General features: G+C 44.6%; 1 protein-coding gene across 1 annotated transcript; it reads left to right on the top strand.

Annotated features, from left to right (window-relative positions):
* The first annotated feature begins 624 nt into the window (after positions 1-624).
* Positions 625-4,849, top strand: LOC131686975 (uncharacterized). The gene is made up of 3 exons (XM_058971008.1): positions 625-646; positions 751-1,242; positions 1,293-4,849. Exons 1-3 carry the CDS (start codon positions 625-627, stop codon positions 4,847-4,849), a joined length of 4,071 nt encoding a protein of 1,356 aa, XP_058826991.1.
* The last annotated feature ends 11,186 nt before the right edge of the window (positions 4,850-16,035 follow it).

Raw genomic sequence — 16,035 nt, 5'->3', positions numbered from 1 at the left:
CAGCGCAGATTGTTGAATCCATCGGAATTAGTGCCGCCAACTATAAACTGGCATGGGACTCTTTAACCAACCGATACTCCAATGAATATTTACTTAAAAAACGCCATCTTCAAGCGCTGTTTAATACTACAGAAATGGCAAGGGAGACTGCCTCAACATTGCATGCGATTGTTGATGAATTTGAGCGACATGTGAAGATTTTGGGACAATTGGATGAGCCAGTTGATTCATGGAGCACTATTCTGGAGCATCTTCTTTGCACACGTTTACACGCTGACACGTTAGCAGCTTGGGAGGATCACGCATCAACTTTAGACAAGCCCACCTACAAGTGTTTAATTGGTTTCCTTCAGCGTCGCATGCGGGTACTGGAATCGATTTCGGTCAATCAACACCATGCAATTCCATCCGCATCCTCAGCATGCATTGGTGATTCGGAAAAGACCATTCATGCAAATGTTTTGTCTCATGGAGCGACTGAGAATGTTCCGTTTAAATGCTATGTCTGCGACCAACACCACCCCTTAATAAAGTGTTCAAAGTTCGAACGGCTCCCGATAGCCGAGAAAATGAGTCTAATGAATGCCAATCACTTGTGTCTGAATTGTTTCCGTGCCGATCACTATGCGAGAAACTGTACATCCAGGTACAGTTGCAGATTTTGTAGAAGACGTCACCACTCACTCATCCATTCAGCATTTGCCGACAACTTAAGCCGAGTTAATCAAAATACTGTCCCTTCATCGTCAGGAAGTTACCCAGTAACATCGACACAAACGCGCGATGGTCCCATTAATGAATCTTCGGTGTTTTCCGCGACAACTGCCGTCAAATTAGCGAAACCTGGCCACCATTCACCGCTGCCTGATGCCGAGAAGAGTATTTTAATGCTGACGGTGGTTCTGGTTGTAGTCGATCGATATGGGAAGGAACATTTGGCTCGAGCTTTGCTGGACTGTGGTTCGCAGCCAAACATAATTTCCGAAAGAATGGTACAAATCCTTCGGTTAAAGCGAAAAAGGGCGAATGTGCTTATTCAGGGAATAGGCAACCAGCCACAACATGTAACTCAATCCGTTTCCACGCAAGTCCGGTCTCGCAAGGAAGATTTCGCGTTGGATGTGAACTTCTTGGTTTTGGAAAAGGTAACGTCAAACTTACCAGCCTGTGACGTGCTTATTGATGACTGGTGTCTTCCCGAGAAATTATTTTTGGCTGATCCAAATTTCAACAAACGAGCCGGTATTGATATGATATCGGAAACGAACACTTTTTCTCATGTTTTAAAACAGCTGCAAGAATTGAGCTCTCCAATTCCCTGCCGACATTAGTGGACAGCGTCTTCGGATGGTTAGTTTCAGGAACAGCGACTGTATTTCAACCCTCACATGAAGTTTTGCATCACTCTGTTACCGCTGTTTCACTTGCTACCTTCGAGGAAAGTCTAGAACGGTTTTGGGAAACAGAAGAGCTGCCAAACCAATCCAATTATTCCATCGATGAGCAAAACTGTGAGCAGTTATATGCAGCGAATGTTGCCAGAGATTCTGAGGGAAGATACGTGGTGCGATTTCCCCGCCACCCCAACTTCGAAGAAATGCTTGGGGAGTCTAAAGCGGCTGCACAGAGACGTTTTGAATCCCTAGAGCGAAGGTTGTACCACGATGACCAGCTGCAAAAAGAATATAGTAAATTCCTTCATGAGTACATAGCCCTTGGACATATGCGCCTGGTTCCATCCCACGACAAATTTGTTTCCAACCAATGTTTCCTCCCACACCACCCGGTTGTTAAAGAGGCAAGCACGACAACAAAGCTTCGCGTCGTTTTTGACGGATCAGCCAAGACGTCATCAGGTCACTCTCTTAATGACGCACTGCTGGTAGGACCAGTAGTACAAGACGATTTACTATCAATCATTCTAAGATTTCGTACATATCCTGTAGCATTGGTCGCGGACATCGAAAAAATGTACCGTCAAGTAAAACTAAATACCGATGATACACCATTCCAACGTATATTATGGCGCTTCTGTCGGCAAGAACCAATACAAACTAACGAACTTCTAACAGTTACCTACGGCCTCGCTTCCTCGTCGTTTCTTGCAACTAGAACCCTCCAACAGCTTGCCGACGACGAAGGAAGGTCGTACCCCTTGGGAGGCCCAGCTCTGCGTAAAGGCTTTTACGTGGATGATTTCATCGCCGGAGCTCAATCAGTGGAAGAAGCAACACAACTACGATCTGAGTTGAATGAACTGTTATCCAAAGGCGGATTTTCTCTGCGAAAGTGGACATCGAACAAGCTCCAGGTTCTACAGGGCCTTTCGGCGGATGAAATTGGAACTCACTCATCTTTGAAGTTCGACAAGAATGAAACTGTCAAAGCTCTCGGCATCTCATGGGAACCTCAAAGAGACATATTGAGATTCGATACTAACATCAGCCAGAAAGGAAAGTTGACAAAGCGAGCAATACTTTCCGAAATTTCACAACTTTTCGACCCTTTGGGTCTGATCGCTCCAGTTATAATACGCGGTAAAATTCTAATGCAACACCTGTGGTTGGAGTCCTGTGGATGGGATGATGAAGTTCCCGAGAACATAGCTACGAAATGGAAACGATACTCCGAGCAGCTACCATTGCTAACTGGTTTCAGAGTGAGCCGCTATGCCGTTCTGCCGAACGCCGAGATTCAATTACACACGTTTGCAGACGCCTCCGAAACAGCCTATGGAGCATGTACATACGCAAGATCCGTCAACACTCAGTGCAACATTTCAGTACAACTGTTGGCGTCAAAATCTCGTGTAGCACCGCTCAAGCGGGTTACTCTTCCTAGGCTGGAGTTGTGTGCTGCTGATCTTGCCGCAAAACTCCATTCCAGGATAATCCAAGCACTGCAGATCAACATCGCCTCATCGTTTTTTTGGTCCGACTCCATGGTTACATTACAATGGCTGAAATCTCCACCAAACACCTGGAAAACCTATATAGCCAATCGAGTGTCGGCTATTCAGACTGCTACCCACGGAGCGCAATGGAAACATGTTGCTAGTAAGCAAAACCCAGCTGACCTAGTATCACGGGGTTTGGAGACAAGTGAACTATTAAATAGCGCAGTTTGGAAACATGGTCCCGCCTGGTTATCCCACATCCAAGAACAGTTTCCTTCATCGAGCATTCCTGATTACCCCAGCGATGGAAAAGAAAGACGAAAGGTGGTAGTTGCTAGCGCCAAAATAGAACCACTGCACAATCCCTACTTTGCACGATTTTCATCGCACAATCGACTTGTTCGCGTTACAGCTTATTGTCTCCGGTTTGCCCAAAGATGTCTCACGAAAACCCGGACGCAGTTATCCAATGAACCTCTACGTATTTCGCTTACAGTCAAGGAGTTGACAAACGCCCAATCGATTCTCGTTCGAATTGCTCAGCATGATGTGTTCAAGCAGGAGATCAAAGATTTGACAAAGGACAGAACAGTTTCCAAGCATTCCTCACTTCGACTTCTCAAGCCTTTTGTAGACCCGGAGGGAACGATAAGAGTGGGAGGGAGGTTGAGATTGTCTGAGCAGCCCTACATTCATAAACACCCAGCCCTTCTACCAAGTTTCCATCCCTATACCCGCCTCCTCGCTAAACACTATCACCTGAAACTTATGCACGGTGGCGGTCGGCTTACTCTTGCTGCCATGAGGGAGAAATATTGGCCAATAAATGGAAGACGCCTAATGAGAAGCGTTATCCGAGGGTGCTACCAATGCGCCCGAGTGAGTCCCGTTCCTGCGAGTCAATATATGGGGCAACTACCTCTAGCTCGAATTACTCCAAGCCGCCCGTTCACTGCTAGTGGAGTGGACTATGCCGGTCCAATATATTTGAAACCTATCCACAAGAGAGCAAACGCAGCGAAGGCATACATTTGTATATTTGTTTGCTTTAGTACAAAGGCCGTTCACATTGAGTTGGTAAGCGACCTCTCCACGCCAGCCTTTATAGCCGCGCTACGACGTTTCATTGCCCGGAGAGGTCGTCCAACTGACATCTTCTCGGACAACGGCAAGAACTTCGAGGGTGCCAAAAACGAGCTCGAGCAACTATACCACTGGCTCGGAGGCAACGAAGGGGAAGCCATTCAGTCACACTGCGCCAACGAAGGCATCAATTGGCACTTAAATCCGCCAAAGGCTCCCAACTTTGGCGGTTTATGGGAAGCTGCAGTGAAGGTTGCTAAAAATCATATGTACCGCCAGTTGAGAAATTCCCGTTTGTCATTCGAGGACTTGAACACAGTCCTGACAGAAATCGAAGCCGCAATGAATTCTCGACCATTGGTGCCGCTTTCCGAAGATCCGAACGATTTATCCTGCCTCACTCCGGCCCATTTTCTAATTGGGTCGACAATGCACTTCATACCAGAAACCAATATAATGGACGTTCAGATGAGCAGATTGAACCACTACCAATCCATGCAGCGTCTATTCCAGCAATTTTGGCATCATTGGCGCGGCGAGTATCTGCAAGAGATGCAAAAATGCACAAAATTAACCGGAGAAAACAATGAGCTACGTATTGGACGCCTCGTGGTTATCGTCGACGAATTTCAGCATCCAGTGAAATGGCCGCTCGCGAGAATTCTCTCCATCCATCCAGGACCGGATCAGCTTACGAGAGTTGTAACACTACGAACCGCTCGCGGCGTCCTAAAGCGGCCGATCACTAAAATTTGTTTGCTCCCTTGTGAATCCTACGACGAGTCTGCAGCAAATGGTTCAGCGCATCGTGACACCAGTGTGATGAGGCCGATAAATCACGATAATGAGCGGACGGCTTCAGTCGCTTGACGTTTACATTGATTTAGTTTTAGTTTGGTGTAGGTGTTAGTATTAGTGATATGATGTATTATAGTTGAAAGTAAATATTTCAAGGGTGGGGGTGATGTTCGGGCTCACATAGTAGTTGTGTCAAATGACGGTTGCGTAGAACAGTTTTTGGAAACGCACCTAGCATTTGGCGCAACTCTTAATTGATGACAAACCTATACCGCCTAAATAGCTATTCGAGCAGTTAGTTGTATGCAAGATGTGGTACGCGAGGTGTCCACATAATCGCTTAATATATTTCATGGCAGTCCTGGTCCAACCACCGCTGAGTTTCGATCGTAAAATATATTTGAGTCCTAACGCAATAAAGTTTAATTCGATTTCGTGAAAGTTATTTGAATTTGTGCTGAAGATTACGCTCCATCCTCCAGTGATCGCGTTATGTGAATTTATGTTGATCACGTTACGTTACGTTAATTTACATCCGATGCTAGTTAATTTGATCCAGAAGTCTGAGAGTCTGTTCCGGAATTTCCCGCCCGCCGTTTTATGTGCCAATAGAACCAGCCGCCTTCCCGAACCTCATCCAACAACAAATGATAAATTTCCCAAATTCTCGGCAGCCGGCTGCCCAGAGCAATTATTACAGGATAACGCTATTGGCACACTTACTAACAACTCTCCCCTTCTCGTGATACATGTGGAGATGCAGAGGATTCCTCGGTCTCTAGTAGCAACATGTATCGGACTAACATTCCTTCCTTTCCCAGAAGATCTGCATTCGGACGTGGCCGGCGTCGGTATTGATCAGCATGCAGGGATCAGAATAGATTGTACAATGTGGCTCATCATGTTATTCCCAAGCATGATGTTCCAATCAACATTTTGCAACCTAATTTGGTTCTGGTCAATAACGGAGTAGCAACTATGGGCGATCTCTTATGCTTATGCTTATGCTTAATCAGAATTCGTTTCACAAGTCCTATTTGTACAATTAGGAATTATTTAGTAAAACACGAATCAAAATCATTTTCGAGAGCCCAGAACTTTCTACTTTAACTAGCTCAATTTTTTAAATAGTTATTCGAAATCCATGAAATATTTGTTGTAAAATATGAAATAGAAAACAAATTTCAGTTTTTTAACACACAATTTACAAAAAAGATTTTATGTATTTTTGCCCATTGCGTGTTAAAATGTTTTTTGAGTTCTAAGCTTCCAAGTTTTCTTTTGAATTGTCTTTCATGAAGTATAAACTTTATAATGTAATGTACGATTAACTTTATGATAGAAATTGGAGGACACATCATACCAATATTGAAACTCTAATTGAATTTTCCAATAAATTGTTATTAAACTAATATTTAACAGAATCATTCCTTCTGTTCAACTGTTCAACGGGTCCCCTCCACAACTTCGGACCCGGGGGAAAACACCCCGTCCCCCCTTCCCTCTCGGTGAACTGTTTATAAATAAGCAAATCAATCATGCATAGGAATCTATTTATTTGGCAACAGTGGAAAATTCGACATGTATTTATATAAGAAATACCGTAATAACTGGTTTTGAATGAACTTTTCAGAAGATAGTAACAATTGGAGCATTCGTATTATTCTACCTCACTTTGGTTATGTCTCTGACATTACTTATCCATCTTTTTCAAATCTGTTTATCATAAACAAGTAACGAATGGTTCAAGAAAAATTTACGTAACCCAAAATCATGTCGCTTCTCGGAACCATTTACAACATTGTAACCCGTACCGAACGTTCACGTGGAGAAATCATCCGGACCGAAATAAAACTCCGCTAATGGATTAATTTGTTTTACTTTGTCCAGCCTTGATAGCGCTGACAAGTTTTACACCACTCGCTTGTTAATATGGCGTCTTCCAGGTTCCTTCCATACGAGTCCGGCTGATGGCCGATGGGTGAGTAGATGTTTTATTACAGTTCTACGTTGAAGTAGGTACCTACCTACTCTGACGAACGACGGCGATACGATACGACTAGAGGTTATGATTTGATTCCTGTGCACGCTACATTATCGCGACAGAGGTTTGGACGCGACAGAGGATCAGCGCTTTTATTATCCCTATTAAGACATCGTATCGTAGTTCAGGTGGATGGTTTTTGTTTTTGTTTTTTTTCCGACTGATTAAGCTTTAACGATGGGCACTTCTTTGGGGCTTTCTAAGATGACCGAGCGGCACCAGCTGTGGTGACCTCTTTGGTTGAACACTCTTAGGCAGGAACTAGTTTCTATTTGAGGGTGCTCGGTGGCAAGTGGACGGAGGAGGTATCTCATCTACGTGTGGATGCGCTTGTTTAAGTTGATGACTTAATTCGTTGGGATGATGACACTGGCGGATTTTTTTTTTGTATTTTCATATTATAGAAACCTTATTCAATAAATTCAAGAAAATCAATTTTAATTTTAAGCACATCCATTTTGAAATATCTAGTTGATTATTTTTTTTTTAAATCAGGTGGGAAAAAGTAGTCAAAGAATCATATTCAGTATGCCTTAACCTAAATATTATATTTCGAAATACAAGTCCGCAGTAGATTCCCAACCTACAGCAACATTTTAGGGCTAGCGAATCGATTCTAATCATACATAGTTGAGACAGGACTATGTAACGTCTTTCGGATTATACTTTTGAAATCACCAATATCCATTTTTGTTTCGATGACGAAAACAGATTTGTGAATTTGACCTACCCAAAAATAAGGTTCACTTTTCCCTTAGTGTCTCCGATGGCTTTGGTGTTGCTCATGTGAAAAGGGTTTTTATTACACATGTTCCTGACGCGCATGGTCATGGCCACTTGGGAGATATTTCTGTTGCACTTATATACAATCTACAAAACTTCCGAGCGAGTTGGCGGAATAGCCAATCTAATGAGTGGTTCTTCATTTTTACCCGTTAACCTAGGGAGGTAAGCCTAAAGTGTCAATGTTTTCAGTTGATCGAAAGAACAAATGGCGTGATATGGGTTAGTGTCTAGTTACGATCTTCAACTAGCTAACAGTTTCAATCGAGCAATTAATAAGCTTATTACCCTATCCACTTCATTTTATTAACACCACGTTCGCTTAAATGGCTTCAGGCTTGACTCTTCACTCTGTAGTTATTGTTTATTTATATAACGTAAGTATTCTGTGTACACGCCGGTAGAAATCCGCACATTAAGTTACGTGGGATGATTTACGAGGTCCGGCACACGACTCAATTAAGCTTGCGGTTGCAGCTTAACGTTTTGAGTAATCGTGACCTTATTTCGCTTATTTGGTGAAATCGGGAACTTACTCACTGAGCACAGTTGAACAAGAAGTCGATTTTTTGGATATATTCCATTAGCAAACCATGTGACGGTGTTATGGACGATGCGATCTACGTTACGATGAAATTTCGTCATTTGCCGGGGTAAATATATTATGTTGCTCTGTATCAGTAGGTTGGAGGATTTGACAACAAATTTCTAAATTGGCAAGCTGTTTGTAATTGTGGCCAATTGAGTGTATCCTTTATAATGCAAGCCCTACCTCGTTTTGGACTGATTTGACATTATACCCAACGTATGTTGGACTGGTGTAACAATTTTCAATTAGTACCAAATGTAACTATTGTGTTCAGAATAAATTGGCTTGGTTGGCACGTTCCCCAATCACATAAAGGATTTTTTTTAGGAACGTATCCAATGCAAAATAGACAGAGAGGAAAAATGATCGTAACGGTGACAATTCACCTTTTTATTGGACGCACTGAATAAAGATATGTCCTCAAGTAGAAATCGAATCTGCGATCTCCCAGTTCCTAGTTGGGTGCGTTAACCACTTCGCCATCGTGGAACTGTTATGATGTCATCACAGATTCCCAAACAGTATCGTTATCAGCGGCAATACCGCAAATTTGTGATAAAAATACTTAAAATTATTTTTTGTCCCTCACAATTAGTATTGTAAATACCATTTTACAGAAAGTCTGTTTTTTCATCAAATTTGTTATGGAATTTGTGTGTTGACTTCGTCTCATCAGAATCTGACACTAACTTAGTGACAGGACTAAGCTGGTGCCGGATTGATGCTAGCTTCAAAAAACGCAAACATTATTTGTGTTTCCTAAAAAACCCCGTAAGAAAAGGAGTGTGATTAAGCTGATGAAAATTACTTAAATCGAAACTGGTTTAGCTTAGCACGCCAATGCAATATGCACTATGTTAGTGTCGGATTCTGATAAGACGAAGTCATAAATGCAAATTTCATAACTAATTTAGTTATAGGTTTTGTGCTCATTACGCCCAAAGATGATTTCAAACAAAGTTCTCCTTAATGGAGAAGAAATAGCTTTTTCCTAAATTTTTCTAGCATACCCAGGTAACAATTGAAGTTTTATAGCATACTACAAGTGCAACCTAAGTTTTATGAGAGACCAGAAAATTACCATAAAACCCCAATTGTTACTAGGGTAGTGTATTATTTCATATCCGAAAATCAAGTAACCTTTTCGTTTAAAAATGTAACGTAATTCAAATCTTCTAGTTAACAACTTCATTCTGAAAGCTCAGTAACAATCCCACAATTTTGGTAATTATTATAGACGTTTTCACTTTAACTATATTTCACATCGTACAATGCCACGAACAACAACCTTAATTTGAAAACTCCATAGCTAATTCATGAACTTGATTTTCTGATAGAGTTTTGTTTGTGTTCCCATTTCACAAAAATAAAGAAACATTTGTATAATGCATTCCCAAAAGCCATCACCGGTAATGGCACGTAACATTTATGTCTTTTTTTATGGCGAAAGCAACCCTACGATCGCTCTCGGACAGTCCCTATCACCAAATTTCCCATATGCCGAAGCGTTCGATTAAGAGGTATAAAATCAGAAATTAATTCAATTTCCACCGGCCGGGACATCACACCCGTTTCCCCCCCAACTGTATCCGATACTCTCACTCTCTCTCCCTCTCCCGCCCTGGGCTGCGGCAAATTGCCATCAGCACCCCAGATTCCGACCGAACGGTCCAGCGCGCACCACACCGGCAATTCGGTATCTCTGCTTCGTCGATTATTCTAATTTATTTAAATTTTTTAATAATGTCTTCTTTTATGCCCGATGGTAGTTCGGTCACCGTCCCCTGCCGTCGGTCGGTCACAGGCGATTCGATTCCGATCCCGTTCCCGGCGTGTATGGCTTTTTTTGTTGTTCTCTCCACACATTCGATCCACATGTTGGCCGCGATCCGCGACAGATCGAGTGGGACCAGGCATTCGGTGGGCGAGAGGGGGAAAACATCTGATTCACTAATAAATTTTGAATTAAATTGTTTCGGGTTGAAAACTGTGCCTTTTAATGGTGTTATAAATGATCCCGGCTTCTTTCTCCCAAGCTTCGGGATCGTTGTCGTGGTCAGAAGAAGGGGTCAGGTGGAAAGACGGGGTGTCTCCTATTAAGTGATCACCGTAACCGATCTCTAATGGACGGATTATTTGGAGCGAGACGCACATGTATGGCTGAATTGAAGAATTCGGGACGGTCGGCACAGGTTTCGCTGCTGCTGTGGCTGTAGCCGAAAAAACGGACCGAATTTGTGGCAAGGAGGTGTGATATATTGACATTAGCCCGGATACTGTGCTGTTGATTTGATTAAGCTTTTGTTTATGTTCGGTCATAAAATACTAAAACAAGGCGACGAACCATGTCTTTTTTTCTAGCGGGTTTTATCTAGCAGGGACCTCTCGAGAAACGGTGGGAAAGCCGCGCGGCGGGAGATGCATCGTAATGGGCCTTATTCGGATCGGCTCGATTGGGTCAGAGACAGTTGAAATGGTTTCCAAATTTGTGAGCAGCGGTAGGCGGCAAAGAAGGTAAAAATGGCTACATATAACGAACTTTGTAAAAATTAAAAATCCTATCTAGGAATTACATTATAAATTTTTAAACCATGTAAATGTCCGGAAGAAATTGTTTTATTCAAAACATTGATAATGTGACAGTTTAGGAGTTTAGGGAGGGTGAGGGTTGTTCGGTCTAAAAGAACCTTAAAAAAATGTGACGATACAGGGACTGATAATACATTCATTCAACTTTCTTATAATAATGCCGCAAATGAACAATACTTTCTCAAATTTTCACTGAAAAATACGAAAAGTTAGCCGAGTGACAGTGAATCTCCGGAGATGACTCGATGAAGTCTTGTTTTGCGGTGTAAATCTTAACTTAAATTTTTTACAGTTATTCTACAAATATTCCCCAACTAATTCATTTAAATCAATCTATAAACAATTTGTGTTTGCGGAATGAGTTGCCTTACATTTTATCAAAAATCAAGAAAACGATATTATTTAAAACCTAGCATTTCCGGGACCCCAAAAAGTTAAAAACAATCGAAAATTTGTAGTTTTTTTGTTCCGCAAAGAAATACAAACAATCATATCTTCTCAGCTAAAAGAGATGGAGATTTGATACGTGAAATCTATATACAACATTCGAAAAATCGATCTTTCTCTTTTTTCTTTAATCAATAGTTTGAAAGTCGTACTAAGAATAATTTCGGAGTATCTGTATCTGTACAAGTAGGTCAAAAATGCCTCCATTTTTAACGTCAATTACTAATAGGGTTGCCACCCCTCCAGGTTTGATCCGGATATTCCGGTTTTTGCAGACGATCTCCGGGTCTGCGGGTTTTACATCGATTTCTCCGGGTCTAATAATTTTAATTGAATTTGTTTCAAAGGTGTTCCGGTGTCAATGTTAGTCGCTCCGGCTGCAATCCTTAACTGTGGGCCAGGGAGAAAAGCTTTGCTCTTTTGTTGGAATCTCCCCAGTGACTTAGTTATTGGCAAGGCATTTTAAGCTTCTCTCCCGAGTGACTGTGATGACGAATAATCTGTTTTTTGCGCCCTACGAAACACTCCGGAAGACACCTGCCTGCTTCGCTCTACTTCTCCTGTTAGCTGTGGCAGATAGCTTGTCCAGCTTATCCTCCACAGCGAGAGTGGACGGTGCTTTTAGACTTTTGTCGTTAGTCAGGGAAGTGAAATTGCGCACTTATCTAAATCGACAAAATGGTTTACAAAGGCGAAAAATTTATAGATTAACGAGAAAAGCTCAGAACAGTGATGTGCATTATGTTTTGTCAACTAGGTCTGGTTTTAATGTATACTTGTGTTTTATAAGTTTATCCCTACTCAGTAAGAAGCTCCGGGTAAAAGCCTCATCGGGGATGGCAACCCTAATTACTATAAAATGTGGAAATATGTGGAAGACATTCTATGAGAAAGAAGGTGAAAAGTACTACAAGAAAAATACTAATCCACGGAGCTGTAGTTAAAAATATTTTCCTGCAATGAATGTTTGCTATTTTGAAAAATAAATATGTTGGATTTTTTCAACATAACTTTTTTTGGTGATTTTGTTTATTTCTTAAATGTTCTAAAAAGCCTTGGGCGTATCAAAATACACACATAAATCTAGACCTCTTTGTTTCTGTAATGTCAAGTTTGCGAGTTACTCATAAGTTAACACGATATCGAATGTGAATAGCTAAAAGATGCGCATTTGGATATGTATTTGGAATAGTAAGAACCATCTATCTCAATTTTTGGTGGTAAACGAGAACAAAATGCAGTGATTGAATTTCCGAGATGTGTACTACCCATGATCGCATAGTTGTCCTGTTTTCTATGGGATTTCCTATCTTTATGGGACTGATATGCGATCATGGGCAGTATAGTAGTCTTTACAGCTTGTTCGGACACTATGATGATGATTATGATGAATAATATGGTGCTGACGTGTCTGCAGAAAATTTTCAAGCCGCCCCCCACTGCAGTAAGAATCCAACACTATCACGAGCCGGCAGGTAGCGGTGTCTGTTGAAGATTCTCGTTCGATAACGGAGATTGACCCAATTAGTTCAACTAAGTCGATTGTTGACGTCACACAGCTGAATCTTAATCACTGTGCAGCTGCCCAACAGCCGTTGTGGCAGTCGGTCTTGGAGTTGAGGACAGATGTCGCCCTCCTATCCGACCCGTTCAATGCCGATAACGGCAATTGGGAATCGGACGGGTCTGGGAATGCGGAAATCTGTACAACGGGACGGTTCCCGGTTCAAGAGGTAATATACTCCTCCGTCGAGGGTGTTGCGATTGCCAAGATCAATGGTGTGTTCTATTGCGCTCCACCAAGGTGGCCTATAGAACAGTTCAACCAGATGATCGACAAGCTCTCGTCCGACCTAGTGGGCCGGAAACCGGTAGTCATAGCGGGAGACTTCAACGCTTGGGCAGTGGAGTGGGGCAGCCGCTGTACAAATAGCAGGGGCCAAGCGCTACTGGAGAACTCCGCTAGCGAATGACGGATCTCAATAGTAGCATGTCTGTAATAACCTACGCACTTGGAACTATTGAAAACCAGAGCTACAGGTCCAAAGCCCCGGTAAAGGAGGATGGTTGTGATGATCCGGGCCGCGGTCACCACGTAAAGCAAAAAAATGGTCATAACCCCAAGTCCAAGCCGTGAAGCGACCCGTGCCGAGGGATGAGTGATCGAGGGGGTGAAAAAGATGCTCGATCGTTAACGGAGCCTGTGGGGTACCTGGGCAACCCCCACAGTAAGCGTCCCTTACCACGTTACTGTGGAGCTCTGGCGTGGCGGACCTTTCTTTCTCGCGCGACTCGTGGGATCAATGAGCGACGTGAAAAATAACAAAAACCAAAACCGAACCCCTTTCCTAAAGGTGGTTTGATGAGGTCTCCCCCCAGTGGGGAGAGTAGTGGAGCGACGAGGGCTGTATCCAACAGCACCAGTGACCCCCCAGCAGTTGTAGAAAATAGCCCTACCAACGCGCTGGACGGGCCATTATCCGCGATGCGGTGAAGCAGCTCGATGCTATAATCGAGTTCACTAGCGCGAAGCAAAATATCAGCAAGGAGCTGAAACAGAGCCTGCTGGTGCTCCGGAAGGCTGTTCGTGTCGCAAGACAGGAACAGCAAGCTTACGCCAAGAGGGTGGAATGTTGGGAGAAGTCCGACAGAGGAACCCAGACAGTGGCCTCCAAGAGGGAGGGAAGAGAGAAGGCCGACATAGGTACCCAGACAGGGCCTTCACTTTCCCCTTCTATGGAGCAGCCATGTCGCTCGAAGCGGCGGCTGAGTTCCCCTCGAAGGGCAAGGGCAAGGGCAAGCGCAAGACGACGTCGAACGCGAAGCGCCCTAGGAAGTCACCAGGCGAGGGTGCAAAAACCAACACCATACGGCATGTAACCGTCACGGCCAAACGCCGTTTGGTCGAGGTAAACCGGGGCGCAAATGACCCCGCCGGGCAGAAAGAAGGGCAGATAGCAACTCGGCGCAACCGGGGTAGGGGGGCGTAAGCCCCTGGACGCTGGTCACCAAGAAGAAGTCGACACTGACACCGGATGCACAGCGGACCGTGAAGAAGGCCAGGACAGAGACGTGGCCTTGTGGTTAAAGACCGACGTCCTAAAGTCGATGAGGGCGGCCGAAAGCCTCTCGACCCTAGGGCAAGACGTGCGCAGCGTGAGACGCACCAATACAAGCGAAATGCTTTTGGTGCTGAAGCGAGGCGCACAATCCAGTGCTGTCTATAAGGCCTTGGCCCAAGAGGTCCTGGGTGAAGGTGCCCAGGTGAGGTCGTTAGGGGCGAAAATGACTCTCCAGTGTAAGCATCTGGACGAGTTCACGACCACAGACGATGTCGTCGCAGCCGTCAAGGAGCAATGCGACGTAACAATTGAGCGGGCCTCTGTGCGCTTGAGAGGGGGACCTTCCGGCACCCAAGTAGCCTACCTCAGGCTGCTGAAAGCAGATGCCAAAAAGGTTACCGTGATAGGTAAACTGAAGATCGGCTGGTCGGTATGCCCAATTAGCATACCCCAGCCGCCTTCAGTGGATAGGTGCTATCGGTGCCTTGAGTCCGGCCATAAGTCGTGCGAATGTAAGGGTACAGACAGGAGCAAACTATGTCGTCGCTGCGGCGAGGAGGGACATAAGGAACGGGGCTGCACTAAGGCGCATAAATGCCTTATCTGCACCGCTAAGAAGCAAGCCCGTAATCATGCTATGGGCGGACCTTCGTGTCCCTTCGGTGAGGTAAATAAGAAGAAGACGTGAACGTCACACAGCTAAATCTTAACCATTGTGCAGCAGCCCAACAGCTGTTGTGGCAGTCGGTTTCGGAGTCAAGGACAGATGTCGCCCTCCTATCAGACTCGTACAACATCCCTGCCGGCAACGGCAATTGGGTGTCGGACGGGTCTGGAATGGTGGCAATCTGTACAACGGGACGGTTTCCGGTTCAAGAGGTAATACACTCCTCCGCCGAGGGTGTTGCGATTGCCAAGATCAATGGTGTGTTCTATTGTAGCTGCTACGCTCCACCAGGGTGGCCTATAGAACAGTTCAACCAGATGATCGACAGGCTCTCGTCAGACCTAGTGGGCCGGAAACTGGTAGTTATAGCGGGAGACTTTAACGCTTGGGCAGTAGAGTGGGGCAGCCGCTGTACAAATAGCCGGGGTCAAGCGCTACTGGAGGCGCTTGCGAAACTCGACGCTGTGTTAGCCAATAATGGCTCCGCTAGCACATTCCGTAGAAACGGGGTGGAGGCATGGATTGACGTAACATTTGCCAGCCCGAGTCTGGTTCCAGGCATGGAATGGAGGGTAGACGAGGGCTACACCCATCAACTATGGTGTGCAGCATCCGAGGGCGGGAGATCCCTGTTAGGTACGCGGGTGGAAGTCCAATCACTTCGACAGCGAAGCTTTCACCGCGACCCTGGGATTGGAGGCCAACACCGACAGTCTAAGCGGGGATGCGCTGGTAGCCGTTCTATCACGCGCGTGCTACGCCACTATGCCGAGGAAAGCCCTGCCAAGAAACGGCTGATGCCCGGTATACTGGTGGAGTGCCGAGATTGCAGTTCTACGATCAGCCTGCCTCAGAGCTAGACGTAGGATGCAAAGAACCCGCACCGAGGATGCAAGAGAGAACCACCGTGAAGTGTTTCGAGCCACAAACAAGGCCATTAAAAGCAGCATGAGAGCGTGTTTCGACAACCTGTCTGAGAGTGCCAACGCGAATCCGTGGGGTGACGCCTACAGAATCGTGATGGCGGATCGGTTGGCGACGATTATCGAAGCACTCTTCCCGTCTCGAGCAACAAGC

This window comes from Topomyia yanbarensis, chromosome 3, assembly GCF_030247195.1.
Source record: "Topomyia yanbarensis strain Yona2022 chromosome 3, ASM3024719v1, whole genome shotgun sequence".
NCBI classification, from domain to species: domain Eukaryota; kingdom Metazoa; phylum Arthropoda; class Insecta; order Diptera; family Culicidae; genus Topomyia; species Topomyia yanbarensis.
The sequence above is the reverse complement of the archived record's forward strand: the minus strand, read 5'-3'. Positions and strand labels throughout refer to the sequence as shown.

What these genes read in the sequence shown, in the direction of transcription:
- LOC131686975 (XM_058971008.1), top strand. Translation starts at nt 625, where the DNA reads ATGCGAGAAACTGTACATCCAG. An exon ending in GCGAGAAACTGTACATCCAG is followed by an intron (nt 647 to 750) that starts GTACAGTTGCAG and finishes CTTCATCGTCAG; the next exon opens with GAAGTTACCCAGTAACATCG. An exon ending in AAATTTCAACAAACGAGCCG is followed by an intron (nt 1,243 to 1,292) that starts GTATTGATATGA and finishes GTTTTAAAACAG; the next exon opens with CTGCAAGAATTGAGCTCTCC.